At 44.8% G+C, this 20,991-nt stretch overlaps 1 protein-coding gene across 20 annotated transcripts in view; it reads left to right on the top strand.

The window, feature by feature from the left end:
* The window catches only part of LOC108129559 (collagen alpha chain CG42342), a 66,098-nt gene that overhangs the window by 28,252 nt on the left and 16,855 nt on the right, over positions 1-20,991 (top strand). For 9 of the 20 annotated variants that reach the window (XM_017247653.3, XM_017247648.3, XM_017247644.3 and 6 more), the window contains exons 3-8: positions 16,127-16,206; positions 16,406-16,513; positions 16,633-16,701; positions 17,457-17,510; positions 17,643-17,813; positions 18,417-18,522. In XM_017247653.3, the coding sequence (XP_017103142.2) occupies positions 16,127-16,206; positions 16,406-16,513; positions 16,633-16,701; positions 17,457-17,510; positions 17,643-17,813; positions 18,417-18,522 (588 nt within the window). The remainder of the gene's footprint in view (positions 1-16,126; positions 16,207-16,405; positions 16,514-16,632; positions 16,702-17,456; positions 17,511-17,642; positions 17,814-18,416; positions 18,523-20,991) is intronic. The other 11 variants (XM_017247655.3, XM_017247646.3, XM_017247640.3 and 8 more) reach the window with 3 other exon arrangements.

The following is a 20,991-nucleotide window of genomic DNA, read 5'->3' as shown; positions in this document are numbered from 1 at the left end:
GAAGCATTTCTGAGAGTGCACATAAACCGAGTTGCGGTTGCTTTTTATTGCACTCCAGAAATGATCCACAGTGGCATTGGAATGAATTCATGGTGGCGTCGGCTGCAGTCCATCCAACCATTCAGCCACCCATCCAGCCAGCCAGCCAGCCACTCGTCCGTTCATCCATTTGTCCAGCCATCCATCTCGTCTGCTGACCCGACTGCAATTGTTTTGTTTGCTTTTATGTCTGCCCTGCAAAAAGCAAAAAAGTAAATAAATAAAAAACCCACACAAGGGCCAAGGAATTGTAGCGCAAGAATAACACAAGCCAGCAACGACTACGTTGTTTGTAGATTTTATTGTGACGGGATTGGGAGACGGACTCCGAGTCGGATTGGGAGTCACAGTCGCAGTCGGATGCTGAGCCTCAGACCGTCGCCAATGACGTTGATGAATTTCTATTTACTTTGTTTAATTTGTGTTTTTATTTGCCATTCAACCGGCCACTCAGCGGTGAACAGCATCGAATTCGGATGAAGAGGTCTGCGTGCAATTAACGCAAAGTGCTCCAGTGTACTTTCACGTCAAGGGCGTGGGTGTGGCAGTTAGTGATTCCAGATTTAAGCCAACAAATTCAGTTAATTACATCAGATTTAGTCTATCAATCAGTCCATCAGCTAGACTATACCCTGGCGAAATATATTTTTAAATAAATTAAAGCTTAAAAGTTGAAGTGCCATCCCTGCTCACCATTTTTAAGCTGCAATTACTGTTCGCCTGTTGCCCATTTAATTGATTTTGACGCCGGTCGTCGATGGGCCTGATGGGTCCTCCTACTCCTGACAGGACTTCCTTTAACACTCCCACTTTAACTGCAGCAATTAGTGCAGTGAGCTGCTGCATTTTCAATATGTACCAAGTACAAAGCTCTAACTGCTTCAGTTGGACGTGACCTCGAGGGTCAGTGGGAAATCTTAAATCCCCGCCTTGTAGAGAGTCTCATTTTTCTTTGGCTTCTTCCGTTTTGTTTACTCTCCCAACTTCCTTCCTGGCTGCTTTGTTTGTCCGGTGATTAACTACCCTTTCGTTCTGGCCAACTTTCCCTTTTGGCTTGGCAGCTTTGATTTTCCAGCAAAGAGGAGAAACGCTTCCGAGTTCTGTAATTATTTGCTTTTAGAGCGAACGTTTGCATTAATCCATTTTTTGTGCTTCGTGTGGGATGTCGATATCAAATGAGGTTAAAATAAGGACTATCGCACAGTACAGGGAGACGGAGACAGCAAGCAAATATATCCAAGCTGGCAGAGGAATATCTCAGCCGAAACAGATGGAGTTGCTTCCTTGAATATATCTCCTTGTGGCACTGCATTTGCATTGCAGCATTCGTCTTCTGCAGGTGGCTGGCTGCCTTCCGGAAAATCCCCAGGAAACCGGGGGAAACATATGCAAATGCAAATGGTTCTTCCGAAGCAACTACCACTCTGCAATCACTGGGGGATTTATGTCAATATCAAATCAATGAGATTAATAGCCAGCAATTCAATACCGAAATGGCTCTCCTCCCGAAACTAGAGCAAGTGGCGTTCTGGCCACAACTAAGTATTTAAGAATTTCTCAATAATTAGTTTCCAGCAAGTCTGAGAGTCGAACAGTGAAATCTGCAACAACCAATAGCCGCAGTAAATCAACTGCAACCCAACCAGAAATTATATGAGCCATATATATGCCCACAAAACGGTCTCATAACTTTCCGCGCCATTCCAAATGGCTGAACAGACTCCCGATGCCCGTCTGGGATTCCCTCCGATTCCCACTTTTATTCCGGAATTGTGAATAACTCACTGTTCGAGCGGAGCGATTCATGAGTGTGCCAAATGCTGTTTGTTTTTTGTTTCTTTCGGGATGGAAATATGGAAAAGCGAGTGGGAAATGGAAAATATTTCATGGCAGCGTTGAAAGCAAAGGCTGGCCTAGTCCTGCTATGGAATAACTAATAAATTGGCGCTTAATCAACTTCTGGGGGCCAGAAGAAAAAAAACAGAGAAACACAGAAACGGGGCAAAACAAAAAACACTAGCCACATGGAGCATGATGCTAGATGCTAGCAGCTGTTGCAAACTAAAGTCGGGGATTGAATGGAAGGGGATAGAAATTGTGTATCAAGTGGAATTAATTTAACTCACGAACCGCAGCAACAGCAGCCGCAGCCGAGGCGCCTCTTTCAGCATCTTTTATATAGAGATATGGTAAAGTAAATAAAATGCAATCAAATTAAATGCAACACAAACAAAGCGGCAATAGCAACAGCAACTGCAACAGCCGCATCTGAAGTGGCAGCAACTTCAGAGCAACACCAATAGCAACAACGGGCCGAGAGTAGGGCGAGTGCACTTGAGAACAGAGCCAGAACTTTGGGGATTGGCGGGCTCTGAAGCTAGTTGAAAGTCCAAGTAGCGAACACTTCTTCTGGCCAACTCACCCACCCGCATCCCATCCTGCCAGCCCAGCCCCATCAGCCTGTTGCTTGTCTTTGCCCCAGCATGGTGCAACATTGTTGGGCTTGCTCTAGACTTTAGCGCCGCTTTTTTGTTGGTTTTTGTTTGGTAGGCGCAACGGAAGCAGGAAAAATAATACAACAGAGAACAACAGAAATTTCAGAACCAGTAACAACAAACAACCAGGCCAAGGAGAGAAAAGCGGAAGAGCTGAAAAAAAATATCCAGACTATAAAGTTAGTATGAGTTCAAGTCAAGACTCTACAGATTTTGAATAAATTTCTGTCTGTGTATTCCGATATTCAAATATTTCATCCTCCAGAGTCTAGAATCTGGAATCTTGAACTTCTTACTTGCCACATCGGAGCAGTTTAGACGTTGGTGTCGTCGCTAGACTTGTATTTATTTTGATTTGCCCGCAGCTTTGTGTTCGCGGCGCTAGTATTTAGTTAATGATGATGAAGCGCAGCATGTTGAAAGGCAAATAAACAGAGTCGGGGTTGCAGCTGCTTTCTCACACACAAACACACACCCAGACACACACTCCCCCACGCATTCACTTTAATTAAGCAAACATTGGGAATGCTCAGCGTTGCGGCTAAAAAATTCATTAAAATAAAGTTTTTTCCCCCATTTTCTAGCTGGCGCTGCCCTAGGAAAGGCGCTTCGCATCGCTTAGGGGTCGGGGCTTTTCTTCGAGGCAACAGCCTTGTAGCAAACAAAACGCACGCGCGTCACTCGCAGACATTTAATTTGCATAAAAAGTTTGCCTCCCCGCCCCCACGGCCACCGCTTCTAGTCCAGAACTCCGCCCAGCCAACATCCTGCGTCCGCGGATCGGATCCTTTGTGGGCGCCAGGATTGTTTGACTGCGGCAGCGACCCGCGACATTGTCGAGTGTAATGGCAACGGAGGAAATTTGCATAATGTTAATTTTAATTTGAAATTTGGCCACTCAACGGTGGCCCGGGCATCAAAGACCAGGACCACATTTATCTTACAACGTGTTGATGCGGTACATAAAATGTTCAGCAGCTCTGCTCTCAGCCCTCGAGGAATACAATTTATTAGACAACAGTCCCCCAAATTAAAGTCAGTTTGTCGATTGAAACTTCTGAGGAATTAGCCAATTCATGCTAATATTCCTAGGTGTTGTTTATTTACTTTTAGTTGTTTTGAATTTTTAAAATATTTCAAGTCATTTAGAGCAAAAACAGTGAAAGCATAGGTGGTCCTCATGCCTCACACAATGAGGTTCATATCTATGGCACCGATCTTGGAGCGAAATATCTTAAAAGATTTGTACATAGATCATTTCTCTTAAATCTTCACCATTCTAAAGATGGACGAAAAACCGAAAATTGGGCCATATTGCCCTTCTATGTATTTTTCCACATTTTGAAGGGGAAGCCCCCGAAAAGTGGTAGATTTTGATGCAGATTTGTGCAGAATCGATCCAGAAATCGTTTAAGGTACTCCGCTTAAGAATCAGACCGAAATTGGCCAAGATATGGCCATCCCCCGGGGCCATATTGCCCTTCCATGCATTTTTTCACTTTTTGAAGGGGAAGCCCCACAAAATGGGACAAAAAATCGAAAAAATAATCTGTTGGTAGATTTTGATGCAGATTTGTGCAGAATTGATCCAGAAATCGTTTAAGGTACTCTGCTTAAGAATCGAAACGAAATTGGCCAAGATATGGCCATCCCCCGGGGCCATATTGCCCTTCTATGTATTTTTCCACATTTTGAAGGGGAAGCCCCCGAAAAGTGGTAGATTTTGATGCAGATTTGTGCAGAATCGATCCAGAAATCGTTTAAGGTACTCCGCTTAAGAATCAGACCGAAATTGGCCAAGATATGGCCATCCCCCGGGGCCATATTGCCCTTCCATGCATTTTTCCACATTTTGAAGGGAAAGCCCCACAAAATTGGACAAAAAATCGAAAAAATAATCGGTTGGTAGATTTTGATGCAGATTTGTGCAGAATCGATCCAGAAATCGTTTAAGGTACTCCGCTTAAGAATCGGACCGAAATTGGCCAAGATATGGCCATCCCCCGGGGGCATATTGCCCTTCCATGTATTTTTCCACATTTTGAAGGGAAAGCCCCCGAAAAGTGGACAAAAAATCGAAAAAATAATCGGTTGGTAGATTTTGATGCAGATTTGTGCAGAATCGATCCAGAAATCGTTTAAAGTATTCCCTTCGAGAATCGGATCGAAATTGGCCAAGATATGGCCATCCCCCGGGGCCGAATTACCCTTCCATGCATTTTTTCACTTTTTGAAGGGGAAGCCCCAGAAAAGTGGACAAAAAATCGAAAAAATAATCTGTTGGTAGATTTTGATGCAGATTTGTGCAGAATCGATCCAGAAATCGTTTAAAGTATTCCCTTCGAGAATCGGATCGAAATTGGCCAAGATATGCCCATCCCCCGGGGCCATATTGCCCTACCCAACAAAGTTACATGGTAGGGAAAGAAATGGCCATCCCCCGGGGCCATCCCATTTCACGCACTTTTCCAAAATTTTGAAGGGGAAGCCCCAGAAAATTGGACGATATGCCCAAAAAAACGTCATTTTTGTTCCATTTCTTGGAAGTTTTCCGGTGGAAAGATTTTGGAAACAATTTCTTGCAGATATTTATTTTTTTCCATTTCCAGTGCAGCTCAGATGCCCCACAATGATACTTAATAGTTTAGTTGTCTTGGAATATTCAGAATTGAATTTCAAATATTTCTCTTCCGTTTAACTCTTTTCCCATTTTAAATTTGCGGTCTGTAGTGCGGTTTTAAAGCGATCAACTCAGACCATCTTCCAGCTGGCCAGCAATTGTGGCCAGCGGCAAAGTTTGGCTTACATTTTGTTGAGCTTGGCGGGCACTGTCATAATGCGACTTGCAGTGGCTTGAGGTCATGTCTTGGCCACGGACAACTGCAAAGTTGGAGGGATTGTGGGGCGCATTTTGTGGGGCAAGTGTTTCGTGCCCCATGATCCTGGGCATAAAGTGCATAATTGGCAATGCTGGGTTGGCCCAGAAAGAGAGATTTATGCCACTGGCTCGACTGGCGCTGCTGCAGCTCCTGTTACAGCCCACTTCGGGTTGCATAATTAGCGCACTGCCACTTGTGGCTAATGACCCTGTTAGACACGGCCACATCGCATTAGGGCCACTCGGATGTGCAATTCTGGTCCTGTCGGGCTGGCCGGCCAAAAGCAAAAGGTCAATCCCCGCCACCCACCGGGCGTCATAAATATTATAATATATGTTCTCCCATTCCGGTTGTGGGCTTGTGCTCGTGTCTCGAGTGCAATGCTCCCCGTTCTCAATCCCTAACCCGGCAAATCATGCTGTCTAAATTTGTATTTATTGAACAATGCGCCACAGGGCGTATGTGTAATATGCCATGCTATGCCATTAGATGCATTCCAAACCGACATGACAGCCCGAGAGTTTGTGTGTGTGTGTGTCTGGATGGTTACAACTGCAATCTTTGCCTGCACTAGAGTCGTGTGGGTGCACTAGAGTCGGGATTAGCCAAGAGGTTTTCTCCTCCTCAACCTCCTCCATCTCGTCGCATATAATTTCACATTTTTCTTGGCCGTAGAACGGTTATATTGAACCCGTTTGAAGTACTCGCATTATCATATTCCCCCCTCCAGGCTTGTGGAAAATCCAATAAAAATAATGAAGCCCGAGACAGACCAGAAAGCGCAGAGTGTGCCATAAAAAAGGAGCTGAGCTGAGCAGCGTATGAAAAATATAAAAAAGTTGAAATAACAGAAAGCTGCTATTGCTGCTTTGTCTGGAGCATATTTTGACTTCAGGATAAATAGACTTTTGCATGCGAGCGAGGAGCCAGGATGCATGCAATTTATTTACAAAGCGGGTCCTTCCGTCACAGCCAGTAGGGGGAATACAGAGGATATCTGGGGAAGTCAAGCCGTGACCCTAGCTACTGCTCTCTGTTCATTTGCACTGTTCGAACACCATTGAAACAATCATTGGTCAACAAGGGGCTGATTGAACGGAGTGGGATCGGAGACAGACTCCCTCGGAGGCCACTCACACTCAATCACCCACTCGTTGACCGCTCGATGGGTATATAACATGTCAAGTCTCATTATGTTTCGCTTGGAAATCGGCTAGCTCTATGCTAGAGTACAGTGGATAAGTCTGACTCGAAAGTGTACCTATTAAAATTCAGCCCAACCTTTTTGTTAAATTACTAAACAACTTTACAAAAACCAGAAACATCAAGAGTGTTTTACGACCTTATGATTGTCATTATTCGAATGCTTATCATTTAATGCTCAAGCATCATTTTAAATTGGTGTTTAATCACTTTTTATGGACCACTGTAACTTAGTCCGGACCCCGGAGTCGGAGCAGTACATGTGGCTCGTTTTTATCAGTCAACCTGGGCCCTGGCAGAGCCCCTCCGGCAACGTCCATCCTGCCCAGGCCCATCCTCGCGCCGCCTGATGTGTCTGCCAAAATGGCTGGCAATTTAGAATATATGGCAGCTGCATGATTTGTATGATATGAGCGTAAGCAGTTTGCACTCACGTACCTGGGGGGGCAGCCGCAGATAAATGCTGAATGGGGGGCCGGCTGAAGGGCAGGAAGTGGAGGCGAACAAAGGGTTGCCGGCATCCGCATCTGTATCCGGATCTCTGGCTGTATCTGTATCTGAAACAGTAACCGTGTGGCTGTGTGGGTAATTGTGCCTCGGGCAGCGGCGCATTTGTCTATTTGAACTTGTGCTGGGCGCGCGGTGTGATCATTTAATTTGAATTCGCGTCTCCGACACCGCCGACGGCACAAAATTAAATAACCCAGGATGCCGATTGTGGCAGGGCCTGGCCAGGGTGCACATATATTTTTTCCTTCCACTCCAATCCATGCCACATGCGTGTATTTTAGTCGAGTGCTCATTTGCATTTCGCTTGGAAATTGGTTAATTTCATTGGCATGTAGTGCCAGTGGTGGTTCGCCTGTAATTTGCTCATTAAAGCGCCAAAGCGAAAGCCAAAGCCAAAGGACGCAGGACGATGGATGCAGACCATCAGCATCCGGCCATCAGCTGTGCTCGGGCATTATGTGCGTAAGCGTAAAACTTTCAATTATTTAAATTATGCCACACGAACAATGCCACAAGAGCTTCGCATATGCCACCGAAAGCGTCAGCTGCAGGTTGTTCTCTTCCGATGTATCTGGCGAGTTGTTGTTGTTGTTACTGTTGCCGCTGATGTTGCAACGTTGTTTCCAACATTGTCGCCCGTCGTCATCTGTGCTCGTCTGCAGCTTCCATGTTACAAAATTGCCGCAAGTTAAACGCATGTCGACACAGGCTGCCTGCCTCCCACTCCCATTCCTGCCACAGCCCACATAATTCATTCATATCATCAGCGTTCTCATTCCGCGGCAAAGAAGACACCGCCGGATGAGTGATGGCTCCCACAGTTCGTGCATATCGACATCATAACCATTGTGTGAATGTCCCTGCTCCTGTCCCTGTCCCTGGTGAGGTGTCGGGATGAGATAGGATACCAGTCTGTCGCTTTATTTATTGGGAATATTGCACATACGCCGGGTATTACCGAGCAGCCACTAAAGTGTAAGCCAAGCGGCTTGTCTTCCCTCCTGCTTAGCCGGGATGTAAATTATGCAATTCACATTCGAATTTATATGAAAAATACGAGTTGGAGTCTGCCTGCCACAATTCATTTTTGGGAGATGTCCTCAGACAGGGTATCCGGAAGACCCCATGTCTATCATATTTTTTTTTCGGAAGAGAACTCCAATTTGCAGACGCTGCTGACATCACAATTAAGCCATAACTCATCGGGCAATGGCAATATGTGAGCTGCATTCTGTGTTGTGTCAGTGGCTCGGTTACATTCCATTACAGCCATAAAAGAGGCTTACCCAAAGAAACGAAAAAATCAAGCCAAAAGGGACAAAAATCTGAACGAATGCCACACACGAACTGTTGCAACAACTGGACGGGACAACAGGACAGAAACGGCCGCGGAAACGGCTGCAGATACTCTGTAGATAGATACAGATACGTGTGTATCCACAGCGATCCAGATACATATTACAATTCATTGGTGTGTCGGGTGCTCTGTCTGGTATGGTTTCACATTCGCATGTATTTACTTTGTATCACTTGTCACAGCTTTTTCTTTTTATTTTTTATTATCACTGCTGGCCGCTGTGGGGGCTCTGTGATTTTTTATGGCTCATCTGTATCTGTATCTCGTGGATACAGCGGAGCGCCAAAGGGATCGGCCGCGCAGAGAGTGTCGCTGTTATTATTATTATTGTTATTATATCATTCTTCATCAGCTTGATTCCGCCATTCATTGTTGTGTTTATAAGGCGCGCACACAAAAAAAATAAATATCTTTCATTATTTGTTTGGTGCTGTCGCAGCTGCTAAAGGGATTAATTTCTTGATTCACCCCTGGAATATATTTGCACGCATATAGCCGCGATATATATCCGCAAATACCGGGGGGAGCGGTGCTTTGTTCTTTTCTGGTTGCCAAGATGGCTTCAATTTCGCTGCGGTCTTGCCTTTTTTTTTTCTGCCAGCCTGTGCAATTGTGTGGAAACGTATTGAAGGCAGCAGCACAAAATATGCTAATACCAGGGAGGGGAGAAGCAACAGTCATCAGATCCATCAGTCAACAGCATGTCAGATCCGAAGAAAGTGAAATGAAATTCTTATTTTCATTTTTTTCCACTGGCGCCCACCATCTAAGCGCCAAACACTTTCTATTGTTAAGAGGGCTTTGCTCGGAGCATCCACTCAGTTTTCGACGGGAGGGATTATCGCTCACCCAGTTTTTTTGCTCTTGTTTTCTGGGGAGTGTTCTATTAAATTGTTTTAGATTTTCAGATCCCTTTGTTCCGTGTAATGTGTTTCTGGAACGCAGCACTCGATTGCTTATTTTCCCATTTCCAACCATTTCCCAGGGATTATCCTTGGAATCTTTTATTAGTCCTGCGTTTGTTTTCTATTTATATTTGGGAGAGCAGACAAAACGGAAAATAAACATGGCCAAAACGAAAACATTAACATCTCAGGACGGAAGGGTTCGCAAACACCAGTCTGCGTAATCCCAGGGACCGGCCAAAGCTGTTTGCCAATTACTTAAACATAAGGTAGAGCCCCAGGGGATTCCACCTTGTTCTTGTTATTCTTTTAAGTTTTTTGTTTTCTTTTGGCCATTTGCCTCCTCCAGCCAGGGGACAAGCATTTAATAAACTCTGGTGGCAAGTTTAAAGGACCTCTTTCAAAATAAGTGACAACATTACCATTAAAACTGATGGCTTAAAGTTTCTCGACTAAGTTTCACATCCTTGGAGCTAAGACGGATTAACCATAGAGTCCTGGCATAAGCTTTGTCTAAACGGAAATCGTATAATTGTTTGGATTGTCCCAGTCCCAGTTGCCACAATGCAAATTATCCTCCGACACTTAGTCAAATTGCGGTTTAATCAAATTGCATTTGAAATGCAAAGCAAGACATGGCAATGGCGCTGCAGAAAGAAATCCGGAGAATGCAAATCTCCGGCTGAATAATGAAAACAAGAGCGACAGAACGACAGAGCGAATAAATTATTTTATTAATGCTTAACAAAAGCAGAAACGAAAAACACTCGCCTCATAAATATCAAAGTGAATTCAATTCCCCGCTGCTCTATTAAAATCACATTACCCCTCATAAAACACCATTTAAATCATAAAAAAATCTCTACCATAAATTCATGCAACAACAAAGCATTAAAGTTAAACAAATAAAAAATAATGCGCCGGACTCATAAATCAAATCAGGAACTGCAATAAATTATGCAATTTGCATTGAAAACCGAAATATAAATAACGGCCAAACAGTCCAATTTGAAAAAGGAAGAAAAAAAGCCGCAAACACAAAAATTTTCCAGAGAATGCGAAGCTAATTTGTCAGTCAGTCGATCGGTCGGTCGGTCTGGCCCGGCCTGGTTGACAGCCTTTTTTGGGATCTGGAATGGGTTAAATGAGACCACAAAGCCATGAAGCCGTCACTCAATCAGATAGCAAACGCAAAACGTGAATTGAAATCCGGAGATTGAAGTTCGGAGTCCGGAATGCAATTTACAATTATCCACAAAAAAGTGGCTATTTTTCTAGGAGGCGGCCCCCATGCTCCCCCACCCGGTGATGGCAGGCCAATTACCTTTCATATTTATGGCCAAACCGCAAACAACATTTGTCAAGCGTTGCGATTTTACATGTGTAATTGCCAAAAGTGGGCGTTTTGTGGGCGGGTGGCAGTTAGTGTTAATTAATTGCAGGCCAATGAGAGCAACCTGTTGGTGTGCACTTCGTTATTGCGTATACGCAGTGTGGGTTAGAAATAAAGTTCAGTTTTTTTCCACCACGCCAAAACCGTGTACTAGTACTTGAAGTACTTAAACCTAACTGCTTTAATTAGTCAAGAGGATTGTGAGCGCAGATGACAATCCCCACTAATCGAAATCCTAAATTTATGGCCATCATTTAATTAGCGGAAATCGGAAATGGGTGGCAAGCTGCTAAGGCGACACGAATCAATGGGCGACTAGGATCAGCATATGGCACCCATAATGCAACAGATTTGTCAGACATTTGCCTTCTGGCCATGGCAACAGGCACACACACTCCAACACAGACCATCTGGCAAACATTTGCAGTTGTCAACAGTGTGTGTGCGTGGTGCAAATTCTCGCCCGTAAACAAAATCAGTCAGGAGCAAGGAGCCAGCTTGTACGAACCACATACCATATATGTGAGTATGTACGTATATGGAAGCTCTTTGTGTGCGTGGCTGCTTCCGTTGCCCTCAGAGCTAATAAAAGTTTGGCATAATGCATTTGTCGAACATCAGACATCGCCCCAGGGCAACTAATTTGGTCCGAACCATTGTTGATTACATGCCAACTTTAATGATCTGACTATTGGATGCTGGAAGACTCATACCTATGTAATACATATATACAAGTCAATTAGGGCCATCGTGTGCTTGCTCAAGTGCAATAATTAGCCCATGGGCCGCAAGACGGTCACTTGAATTGAATTATGGCTGGGAGTCTCTACTCACCATGCATATCAACATGACAGATACTAGACACTTTAATTCGAGAATCAAATCCCCACGGATGACCTGTTGTCGAGTCGCACCTTGGGACAACCAGTTTCGGCTCACTGATTTATGGCAGACGTTGTGTAAATATGCAGAGGCATAACCTGTTTTCGTCCTAATGAGCAGGCATAAATTACAGAAGACCGAAACGGGTTCTCCTCCTCTCTGCGAGCGATAAGCACCAAATCTCACTTAGCCTGGTCTACTTTTTTGTTTATTTTACTGCACGAGACAGGTAATACTCTAAACAAATGGGTTACCCTAACATATCAAAGTCTGTCACAGCATTTGTCCTTGCTAGCGAGTTAAGGTATATCACATTCGATCCAAAGAAAGGATAAGGCTGGTTTCCAGGAAGTAACCGAATCGCTCTGAAATTACAGTCTCCCAGATCTGTGTCTGGATATTCTGGGGGTGAGCCCCCGCGACAACTTGAGACACTTTTGCGAACCAAACACCGTTGGCACACAAAAAAAAAACACAAAAACAGGACAAGCGGCACAAACCAGAAAAAAAAGGAGAGAACAAGGATCCCCCCAGTAACGGGACGACAAGAGTTATTTTGTATGGAAAGTATCGCATATCAGCAGACGACAAGGACAAGGACAACGCTGGGAGCCAGGAGCTAGGACCCAGGACCCAGGAGCCAGGAGCTGGGACAAGAACTCAGCCATTGTTTGAATGTAATGTTGCGCCGCATTTTCGTGCTGCTGCAGAACGCATTTATTGAAGATTTACAGCGGCAACTTGCAGACAAACAACTAGAAATACAGCAGAAGGAGCCACTGGAGCAGGAGCAGGAACATCAGAGGCAGGAACAGGAGCAGCAACATTTTGTGCGCCTTTTGGCATTCAAGCAACTTACATATTTTGTTCGTGCTTTTGTTTCCCAACAATCCCCCCGCAGGCTACATAATTTCATTTCATGCAAAGGGTGCTTGTACCTAAAAAATGTGTATTTAATTATTTAATATCCTTTTTTAGTGAAATACTCTTAAGCTTTGAATAGAAGATTGTCTTTTAATGAATTATCTCGTAGAATGTGAAATAGGATCTATAGTTTTTCGCCGTGTATGATGCCAGAGAACCTGGGAATGCGTGACTCCTGTGATGCTGACAGGCAAAACTTTTGCAGTTATGTCCGCAACAGGAAGGAATAAGAGCAAATGCTTTAAGTACGCTTACCATTTTGTATTTGGCTGCATTTTGCGTTTGGTTGCCACTGCCTGTGCCACTGCCAGTGGCTCTGACGCACGTAGGATAAGGTTTTTGGATTCAGGGACACCGGGGCGGCAGCACAAGGACAACGACGACACACGTCACGGCAAAAGTTAAAAGTTTGCCATCAATGTTTGCATTTCAAGTTTCACTCCTGGCTGGCAGTTCATTTTGCTTCTGCCGTTCGCTGAGCACAGACGTCCTTGGCAGGATGACAGGGATCCTGGATACTGGATACTGGATACCGGAGCTCCAGCTGCAGTTTAAACGAAAATTTAATCTTGTTTTTCCTACTTTTTGGAGAAGCTAATGAAAATGCCGAGTGACAGTTGGCTTTAAAGCTCAGGGCGGGAAAGTTTAATATTTCTTACCGATAAGTGGCCAGGATGCAGTGGGTTTGAAATCTGATTTGGATTCTGTTTTCCTTTTTTCCATAAAACACTGAAGTGTATCTAATTCTTTGATATTTGAATGTTTTTCAGTCTTCGTTCTTTGGAAAAGCCACTAGAAACACAGCAATATATGTATTCAAAGGGAAACACTCGTCGTCCTTGGGCATTCAATCAGCACTTCCATTCAAAACGAGCCTGAAAGAGTTGTATCCCACATCGGAAAATCAATTGAGCTTTCTGACCACCAACGGGAGTGGGCTTAAGCCTTTGAACCCCGACCTGGCTGCCCTTTTTGCCTCGTGTGGCAGCAACTTGGCAAATTAGATAATTCTCCGGGCGAATGAACAAGCCCCAAGTGTGGCGGCAAAGTTGCTAGAAACTTCAATTCCCCGATCAGGTGCAGACTTTTGCGTTTCCCTTATTTTCTAGAATCTAGATGGTCTATGGAATGGGGTTTCTAGCAGGGGATTGTCAACTTGTTTAGCCATTGTTTGTTGTTCGTGTTGTCGGGGTGTAGTACGCACGTAAACGATGCCAAGTCGAGTATTTATTACGCGCACAACTTGACATAATTCCCTTCCTTCCGAGGACCTCTCCGAGCAACGCCAACCCCCGTGAGCGATAAGCTGATGCAGCAGTTGAACTAATGCCGTCGATATAGATTTATAACTCTGCCAGCACGTATGGTTGAGTACGTTCAATTGCCTTCATCGTGGCCTTCCTCTTGGCCATCATCCTCAGTATCAGCATCACCATGAAGGAAATGTATTTATTGAAGGCGACAGGGAGGAAGAGAACAAGTTGTGACTTAACAACCTCATCAGCTGGCAGCGCACTTAGTTTGGCTGACAGCAGCCTATATAATATCCATTCGGGTGTGTGTGTCCTGGCGCAATGAGATTTCTTAGCGCATTAGGCAGCCGTATCAACGGGAAACAGTAGCAACAACAAATAAACACCATTAGCAGCCAGCAGCCAACAAACTGTAAGCCAAAATGGCGCCATCAACGCGAAAATAATACGGAAAATGCGGCGTTAATGGCAGCTCGGTCTGACAGAGATGGAAGAAAGCTGAAAAGAGCAAGCATGTGAAAGCAAACGATGTTATGATTATGATTATTATGTTGCTATTAGATTAAGAGCAATTTTAACTTTTTCCTCTAGCTGACAAAGGCCTTCAGCTAGTCCCCCCTTTTATACTCTCTGATTTTCCGTTCTTGACTTTCTTTATATTTTCGTGCGTCAACGCCTTTGGCTTACGACACTTGACGCCCAGCCCCAGGAAACCCCCAAAGACTCACCCAGGAAACCCTCACCCCCACCTACAGGGAGAGTTAGTCCTTCATTGTTTCTAGCCGGGTCTTAGCCACGCTTAATTGGTTGGCTTTTATTACTTGGCAAGTGCTGCAAGCGCATAATTTGCCCCGACAAAGGACAGTGGGCCAACTGGAAGATTACGAAAATTTTATGGGCGGATTAACAGGCTCCTGGTCCTGGCTGGAGAGCACGAATCGGGGAAGATCAATCGATTAAAATAAGTTCGAAACTGCCAGGCCAAGCAGGATAAAAAGTTTCAAACTTGCAACAGAGAGGAAGCAGCTCGCTAGTGGAGGTAATAGTGGGATGTATTACTTACCACATTACCTTAAAAACACCTTACAAGTCTAGAGATTCTTATTTATCTACTTGCCACGCTTTTATTTTCTTTCTTCTGGGTGCGTGAACGGAGAAATCTTTTTTTAATTAAATAAGCATCCGTGGGTGGCGCGGAAGGGGCAGCACCGGCACCGGCACCGGCACCGGAGTCATGCTGGCTGGGATGCCTGTGCCAGCTCACTTCGCACCTCCGCCATCGGGCCACCACCCACCGGGCGGCATGCCTTTGGTAGTTTGCGGCGCCATTTTAGCGCGAAATGAATTTAAATTGTTTGCCGGCGCTTCCTGCATTAAGGGCAGCTTCCTTTTGAAGAGCCGAGACCTGCCGTCTGCCGTTTGCTGTTTCTTGGCCTTCGAAGAAGCAAAAACGAAATTACTTAATTACAACAATTATTATATGGAACGGTTTTAAAACTTCTTGTTAAAAGGAGAGCCCTTTTGGTGGGAGGGAGTGCCTGGAGTTGGTATTTCCGGTAGCTGCCTGCCTGCTACTGCCGCTGCTAGCGATCTTTTGTTGCTATTGTCTGTTAATTTAATTAAATATTTTCACACCTTCAACCTCCGCCAGACATTCATGGCCTTTGTCTAGGAATTTTAGGTGTTAATTTCCTGTCTCTAGAAGCGCAAAAAAAAACGAGGAAAAACAGGAGCCAGTGCAGCGAGTCGGCTCTAATAAAAATAATTTCCATGGCCCGGAAAAGATGCAACAGCAGCCGGGAAAATTACAAGGCACGAAGGACCCAGTTTTATGCTTCTGAAAATTGCATGCGAAATAATTGAAAAGCATCGACTGCAGCTTTGTCCAGCCGCTTTGCTCCAAGGACCTGGGTCCTTCTCGCCTCCTTCGGGTAGATAAAGTTTCTCGCTGCCCCGAAATAATAGCATCCAAAGTGGTTGTAAATATTTTGTGTCCCGCCGACATTCGCTGGGAGCTTCTTCTCTTCGCCGCAGCGTGACAAAATGCTGCGAAAAGTCATTTTTCAGCTAAATGAATTTGCGCCAACTGCGCAAAAAACAACGTCTGAACACCCGAAAAAAAAATTATAAAAAATAACGGGGGAAAATGGGGAGGGCCCAAGGAAATGGCTTTGTCACTGGTCCTGCATCCTGTGGGTCAGCGGCGAGTTCAATGGGCAACTAATGAGGCGACCTTAAGATTGCTTTTTCACAACTAACTCACGGTAAACTTTTCATTCATTGCAGGTCCTCCGGGTCCACCAGGACCACCCGGAAAACGCGGCAAGCGCGGCAAGAAGGGCGATGCCGGCGACAAGGGCGAACCGGTAAGTGGCAGCCGAAATCTGGTTGAAAACTGGACCGGAAGTTGAGTCCATATGCTGCGAGAAACTATCCACAATTTTTTGATAAAAATACACAAAGGATTTTATTTTATAAAATATAAAAAATATGTTACATTTAAGCCAGAAGTTTTTAGTTTAAGACCCTTTTTGGCAAACTATTTTTTTTTTTTTATCTCTGCAGGGCCTGAATGGCATCAGTGGTGAGAAGGGAGCGGCGGGCAAGCCCGGGGACAAGGGCCAAAAGGGCGACACCGGACACCCCGGAATGGATGTCTTCCAAACGGTGAAGGTAAGTTGGAGTTTCCGTTTCCGCTCCCATTTTCCTCGATATACCGCAACGGCTGCTGCAATTCTTGGCTCCAAATTAAATAGAGTCTGACTGGATCTAAATTGCTTTTGCATTCCTAGGGTCTGAAGAGATCGGTGACAACGCTGCATGGCGGCACGCTGGGCTATGCGGAAATAGTTGCTGTTAAGGTATTGCCACCACCACCCACTAATCTTCTTATTTTAGCCCGTTGCTACCGTACCATTTCTAGACCATAGTGGACCAAGTGGACATGGTCAAGACCATTTTTCAGAGGCCAAATGCAGATGGCCGAGGGATGGCAGCCAGTATGCAACAAATTATTTGCAACTTGTTGTCCTTGGCTGCTCTAGTATTTGTCCTTTGGGCGTCCCGGTCCTTGTAGCTTGTAGCTGGTAGCTGGTAGCTTGTAGTCTTCTATCTGTACTTATACTTGTAGTTGTGTTTATTGTCTCGCTTCATTCTCGTTTGTAATGCTTTTAAGTTGTCGCCTGTCGGCTGTCGTCTGCCTTGGCTCTTTTGTTTAAACTGCACCATAAATTCGTTGCAACATCGTAGTTTTGTGGACTTGCCCCCCTTTCCCTTTTATATGTATCGCTGGGGGGCAGTGGCAACTTTTGGGACTTTCGTTTCGCAGATCCCCGGGTACTTTTTAATGGAATTTTCATCCAATTTATTTTCGTAGTTTTCAGTTTTGTAGTTTCCCTTTAAAAACACTTAATTTGGTTTAACGGCAGCTGGTTTATTTTGCTTTTCATTTGCCTAATCCCGCTTCTTGCAGCAGCTGAACTAACAATTATGTTTGGCTGTTAATTAGCCACAATGTATTTCTTTTAACCAACCTTTTGTTTTTAACCCGTTTTGATTTTTAATATTTTTTATGGTTCGTTTGCGTTGTTACTTTGGTTTGTTTCGGGGCTGTTAGGACTTGCAAGAAGCCGGCGTCAATGTATCCGCTTCCACAGTCATACAGCTGAAGGTAAGTTTATTTTGGCCTACTCCTTTTGTTCCCAGCATGTCCTGCATATAGTTTATGTCCTGCACGTGCCCCGGACTTGGTCAACTCCATGGGAGATCCTAAGCTAATAAACGTGTTTCCTCATACCAACAGGGAGAGCCCGGCGAGCCGGGTCCGCCGGGACCACCGGGCGAGGCGGGACAGCCAGGAGCGCCGGGAGAGCGGGGAGCACCCGGCGAGGCCGGAGCACCAGGACTGCAAGGCGAGGCTGGGCAGCCAGGACCCGTTGGACCGCCCGGCGTGGCGGGCGCACCTGGCACGAAGGTGAGTAAGACTGCGGTGATTCACCGAAAAACCAATAATGAAAATCCGAAACAAAGGGCTCTGGTAAGCCAGTGATGGAACGTAATACCTGCGTAACTAAGAACTGGCTTATAGCGAAGGCTTACATACTATAGCCATTGTTTTCCAAAAACAAATTTCTGAATAAACTGAAAATGAAACTTCATAACAATGGCAGTTTATAGTACAAATTGTACAAGAGTTTCCTTAAGATCTATAATCAAAGCATTATTGGAAAGGTACCCTAGCTACGCAGGTACTTCATCACTGGAGATAGGAGTGCCCAACCGACAAGGGAGGAAGGAAAGGAAGATGTCACCAGGATTAATGCATTATTTGTATCTGTTGGATAAACACGGCGACGTTTTAAGTGACTGTCAGTGATTCGCCTTCATCCTGTCTGTCTGTCTGGCTGACCGACCTACCGCCTGTGTGTCCGTCCGCCTTTGTTCTCTCGATTTTCCCATTTTCTTTATGGCGTGCCCTTTTCAGTTTCGGATTTTCCACAATACGACTATTTATCGTTTATTTATGCATTCGGGGATGTGAGTTTTCCTCTTAATTTTCACAATGACTCATTCGCAGGGCGACAAGGGTGATCGGGGCGATCGAGGACTAACCACAACCATCAAGGGTGACGAGTTCCCCACGGGCATCATCGAGGGTCCGCCGGGACCGCCCGGACCACCAGGTAAGTGCCAGTTTGTTTGTGCTAGCATCATCCAACAGCCACTTAAATCTTAGATACAAAGATACACAGATACGCAGATACACATGGATTCGGGGCACCGATCGATGAGGTTTTCAAGTGTTGCCACGCGGCTGCGGGTCGTCTAATTTATTGTCATCTATCCTAACACTTGGAAGTCCCCCACCCACTACCGACTGCAACACCCTCATCTAATTGAGCCATCGACTAGCGTGGCCTGTGTCCCATTAGTTTGGCCCTTTGATTTGAGCCATTTAGATATTTTTGGTTGGCGGCTTGTTTAAATGGAAATCCGACTGGCAGAGGGCGACTTCCCAGGCCCGATTTTGATGGGCCGATTTACACATTTTTTAAATATTTCCCCCTGAAGCCAATACCATATTTGGAAATTTTCAAATTTCATTCGGCGCTATTGCATTTCGCGATAACATTTACGACCTTTTGCCTCCTCGGACATTGCCGTCAATTAAACTCGCACAAAAATTTGTGGGGCGACCCCAACCAAAAGGAAAAACATCTCACGCCCACAAGCAACAATAGAATTTCCATTTATTTGGTTCGGATTTTCGGGTTTTATGGGCTTGGCCCCAACACATTTCTGCACTTTATTCGATTTTAATACACGAGAATAGCCCAGAAAACATGCCATTCGAAAATAGTTGAAACGCTAAAGAATCAAATACAAATACAATTCCGGTCGGTGATCACATAAAAATTTGTAGACCCCGGGAACTCTCGAAACTCTGACCGGCAGTCGTAAAAATGCAACTTTATGTCATTTATGTTGCTTTTAGCGGCTCATTAGCATGACTACCATTGGTTTGGAGTACAACACTATTTGGAAGCGATGTTACAGTGAGTCCCAAAAAAAAAACCAGAAAAGAGTCGGTGGGACAGCTTGTACTATTGTTTTTAGTAGGGGCACTCAGTGGGCGCAATAAATGGATTGGATGGATGGATTGATGGGCCATAAATGTCGCTTGGATGAGTCCCGGGCGACACTGGATACTCCTTTTGACCAATTGATGGATTGCGGATTAATGGTGTTGATGATCCATTCTCCGATCCAAGTTTACTTTTATTGGAAGAATAGAATTTTAATTTAATTTTCACTGCAGCCTGTAAGCTGGCTTTCCAAAACATTAAATGGCCATTTACCAAATTAATGGCTTTCATTTTTAACAGTGTTGCTGAAGCTTGATTTTATTAATCAAAAAACATTTTCATTTGATTATTTTGGTAATTAACTTTCAGTACTGGGGTTCTGTGGGAATTATTCAGTTCGATTTGGCTACTTTAAAGTTTGAAATTCAATTGATGGAGTGCCCCTACTAGAGTCGAGCGTTCGTTAGGCCATCAATTAAGCGCTTTGCTGCGGTTTGTGCAACCAGCATCATTACAAGGGCTCCGCCCCAAGCCCCATGTCTGTACCCCCTCATCGCTTGACTTATCAGTGGTGTGGCATCAAAGTGCTTACGATGTTGCAGTTGCATTCGATGCGATTGTGTGATTGCGATGACGGTGCTCGTGTCGCCGCCCATTGTTTCTGGATTTCTTTCTGGGTTCTGCCCTCCACAACAAGATCTGATGCCGCGATAGCTGTTGCCAGTTGCTGTTGCAGCACTTTTTGGCGGCACTCGCTGGTGCTGCTGGTGTTGCTGCAGCACTAATGCAGCATTCGATTACTTCCTGTCCAAGGCCTGTTCTATCCCGGTTTTGAACTCTCCCTGGTGCGTTGATGGACATGAAATTGCAATTTATTTTTCCCGAAAATCAGCGACAAGAGACCGACAAACGGCCCCGTCGCCAGGGGATCATCAGGGCTTGATTTGAATAAATGGAATGTCATTTGTATCCGGGACTTGGGATTCCTTGCGCCTGCTCTCGTCAGCTTATCTTATCGTTCCCGTAATTAGTTAAGCTGCCCAGGGCTTTCAGAGACCACCACCGCCTCCGCCTTGGATTGAATGTGTCATTTGTAGTCTGTCACTGGGGGCGGTGGTTGGTCCGTAGTCCGTAGCACACACAAGTCCGTAAAATGACGGTCCAGCACGTCGGGACCAGAGTTAGTCCCAAAATCTCAGCAAAAACAAAAGACTGACCAGTCAGGCGGCTGTCCCAGCTGTAATATCAAAAAATTCAATTTATTTCATGATTTATTTGAATTTCATTTCATTGGGTTTTTGGTTGATTGCATTTGTTTCTTCGGCCAGCTTCCGTTCTATGAAATTAAAACTTATCTTATGCATTTCATCTGCCAGTGTCCTGTTTCTGGCCAAAATAACAACAACTGGCAACTGGCAATCCAATATCCTGGACACTATAAATCCCGAAACTGCTCTCAGCTTCTCTATGCGGATTTAGTTTTTATTCCATTTTGCAATTGTCGCCTAAAATGCTTAACGGTAAATTATGCCAACATAAATAGAGAACTTTAGGCCAAAGGACATA

This window comes from Drosophila bipectinata, chromosome 3R, assembly GCF_030179905.1.
Source record: "Drosophila bipectinata strain 14024-0381.07 chromosome 3R, DbipHiC1v2, whole genome shotgun sequence".
In the NCBI taxonomy this organism is placed as follows: domain Eukaryota; kingdom Metazoa; phylum Arthropoda; class Insecta; order Diptera; family Drosophilidae; genus Drosophila; species Drosophila bipectinata.
The sequence above is the reverse complement of the archived record's forward strand: the minus strand, read 5'-3'. Positions and strand labels throughout refer to the sequence as shown.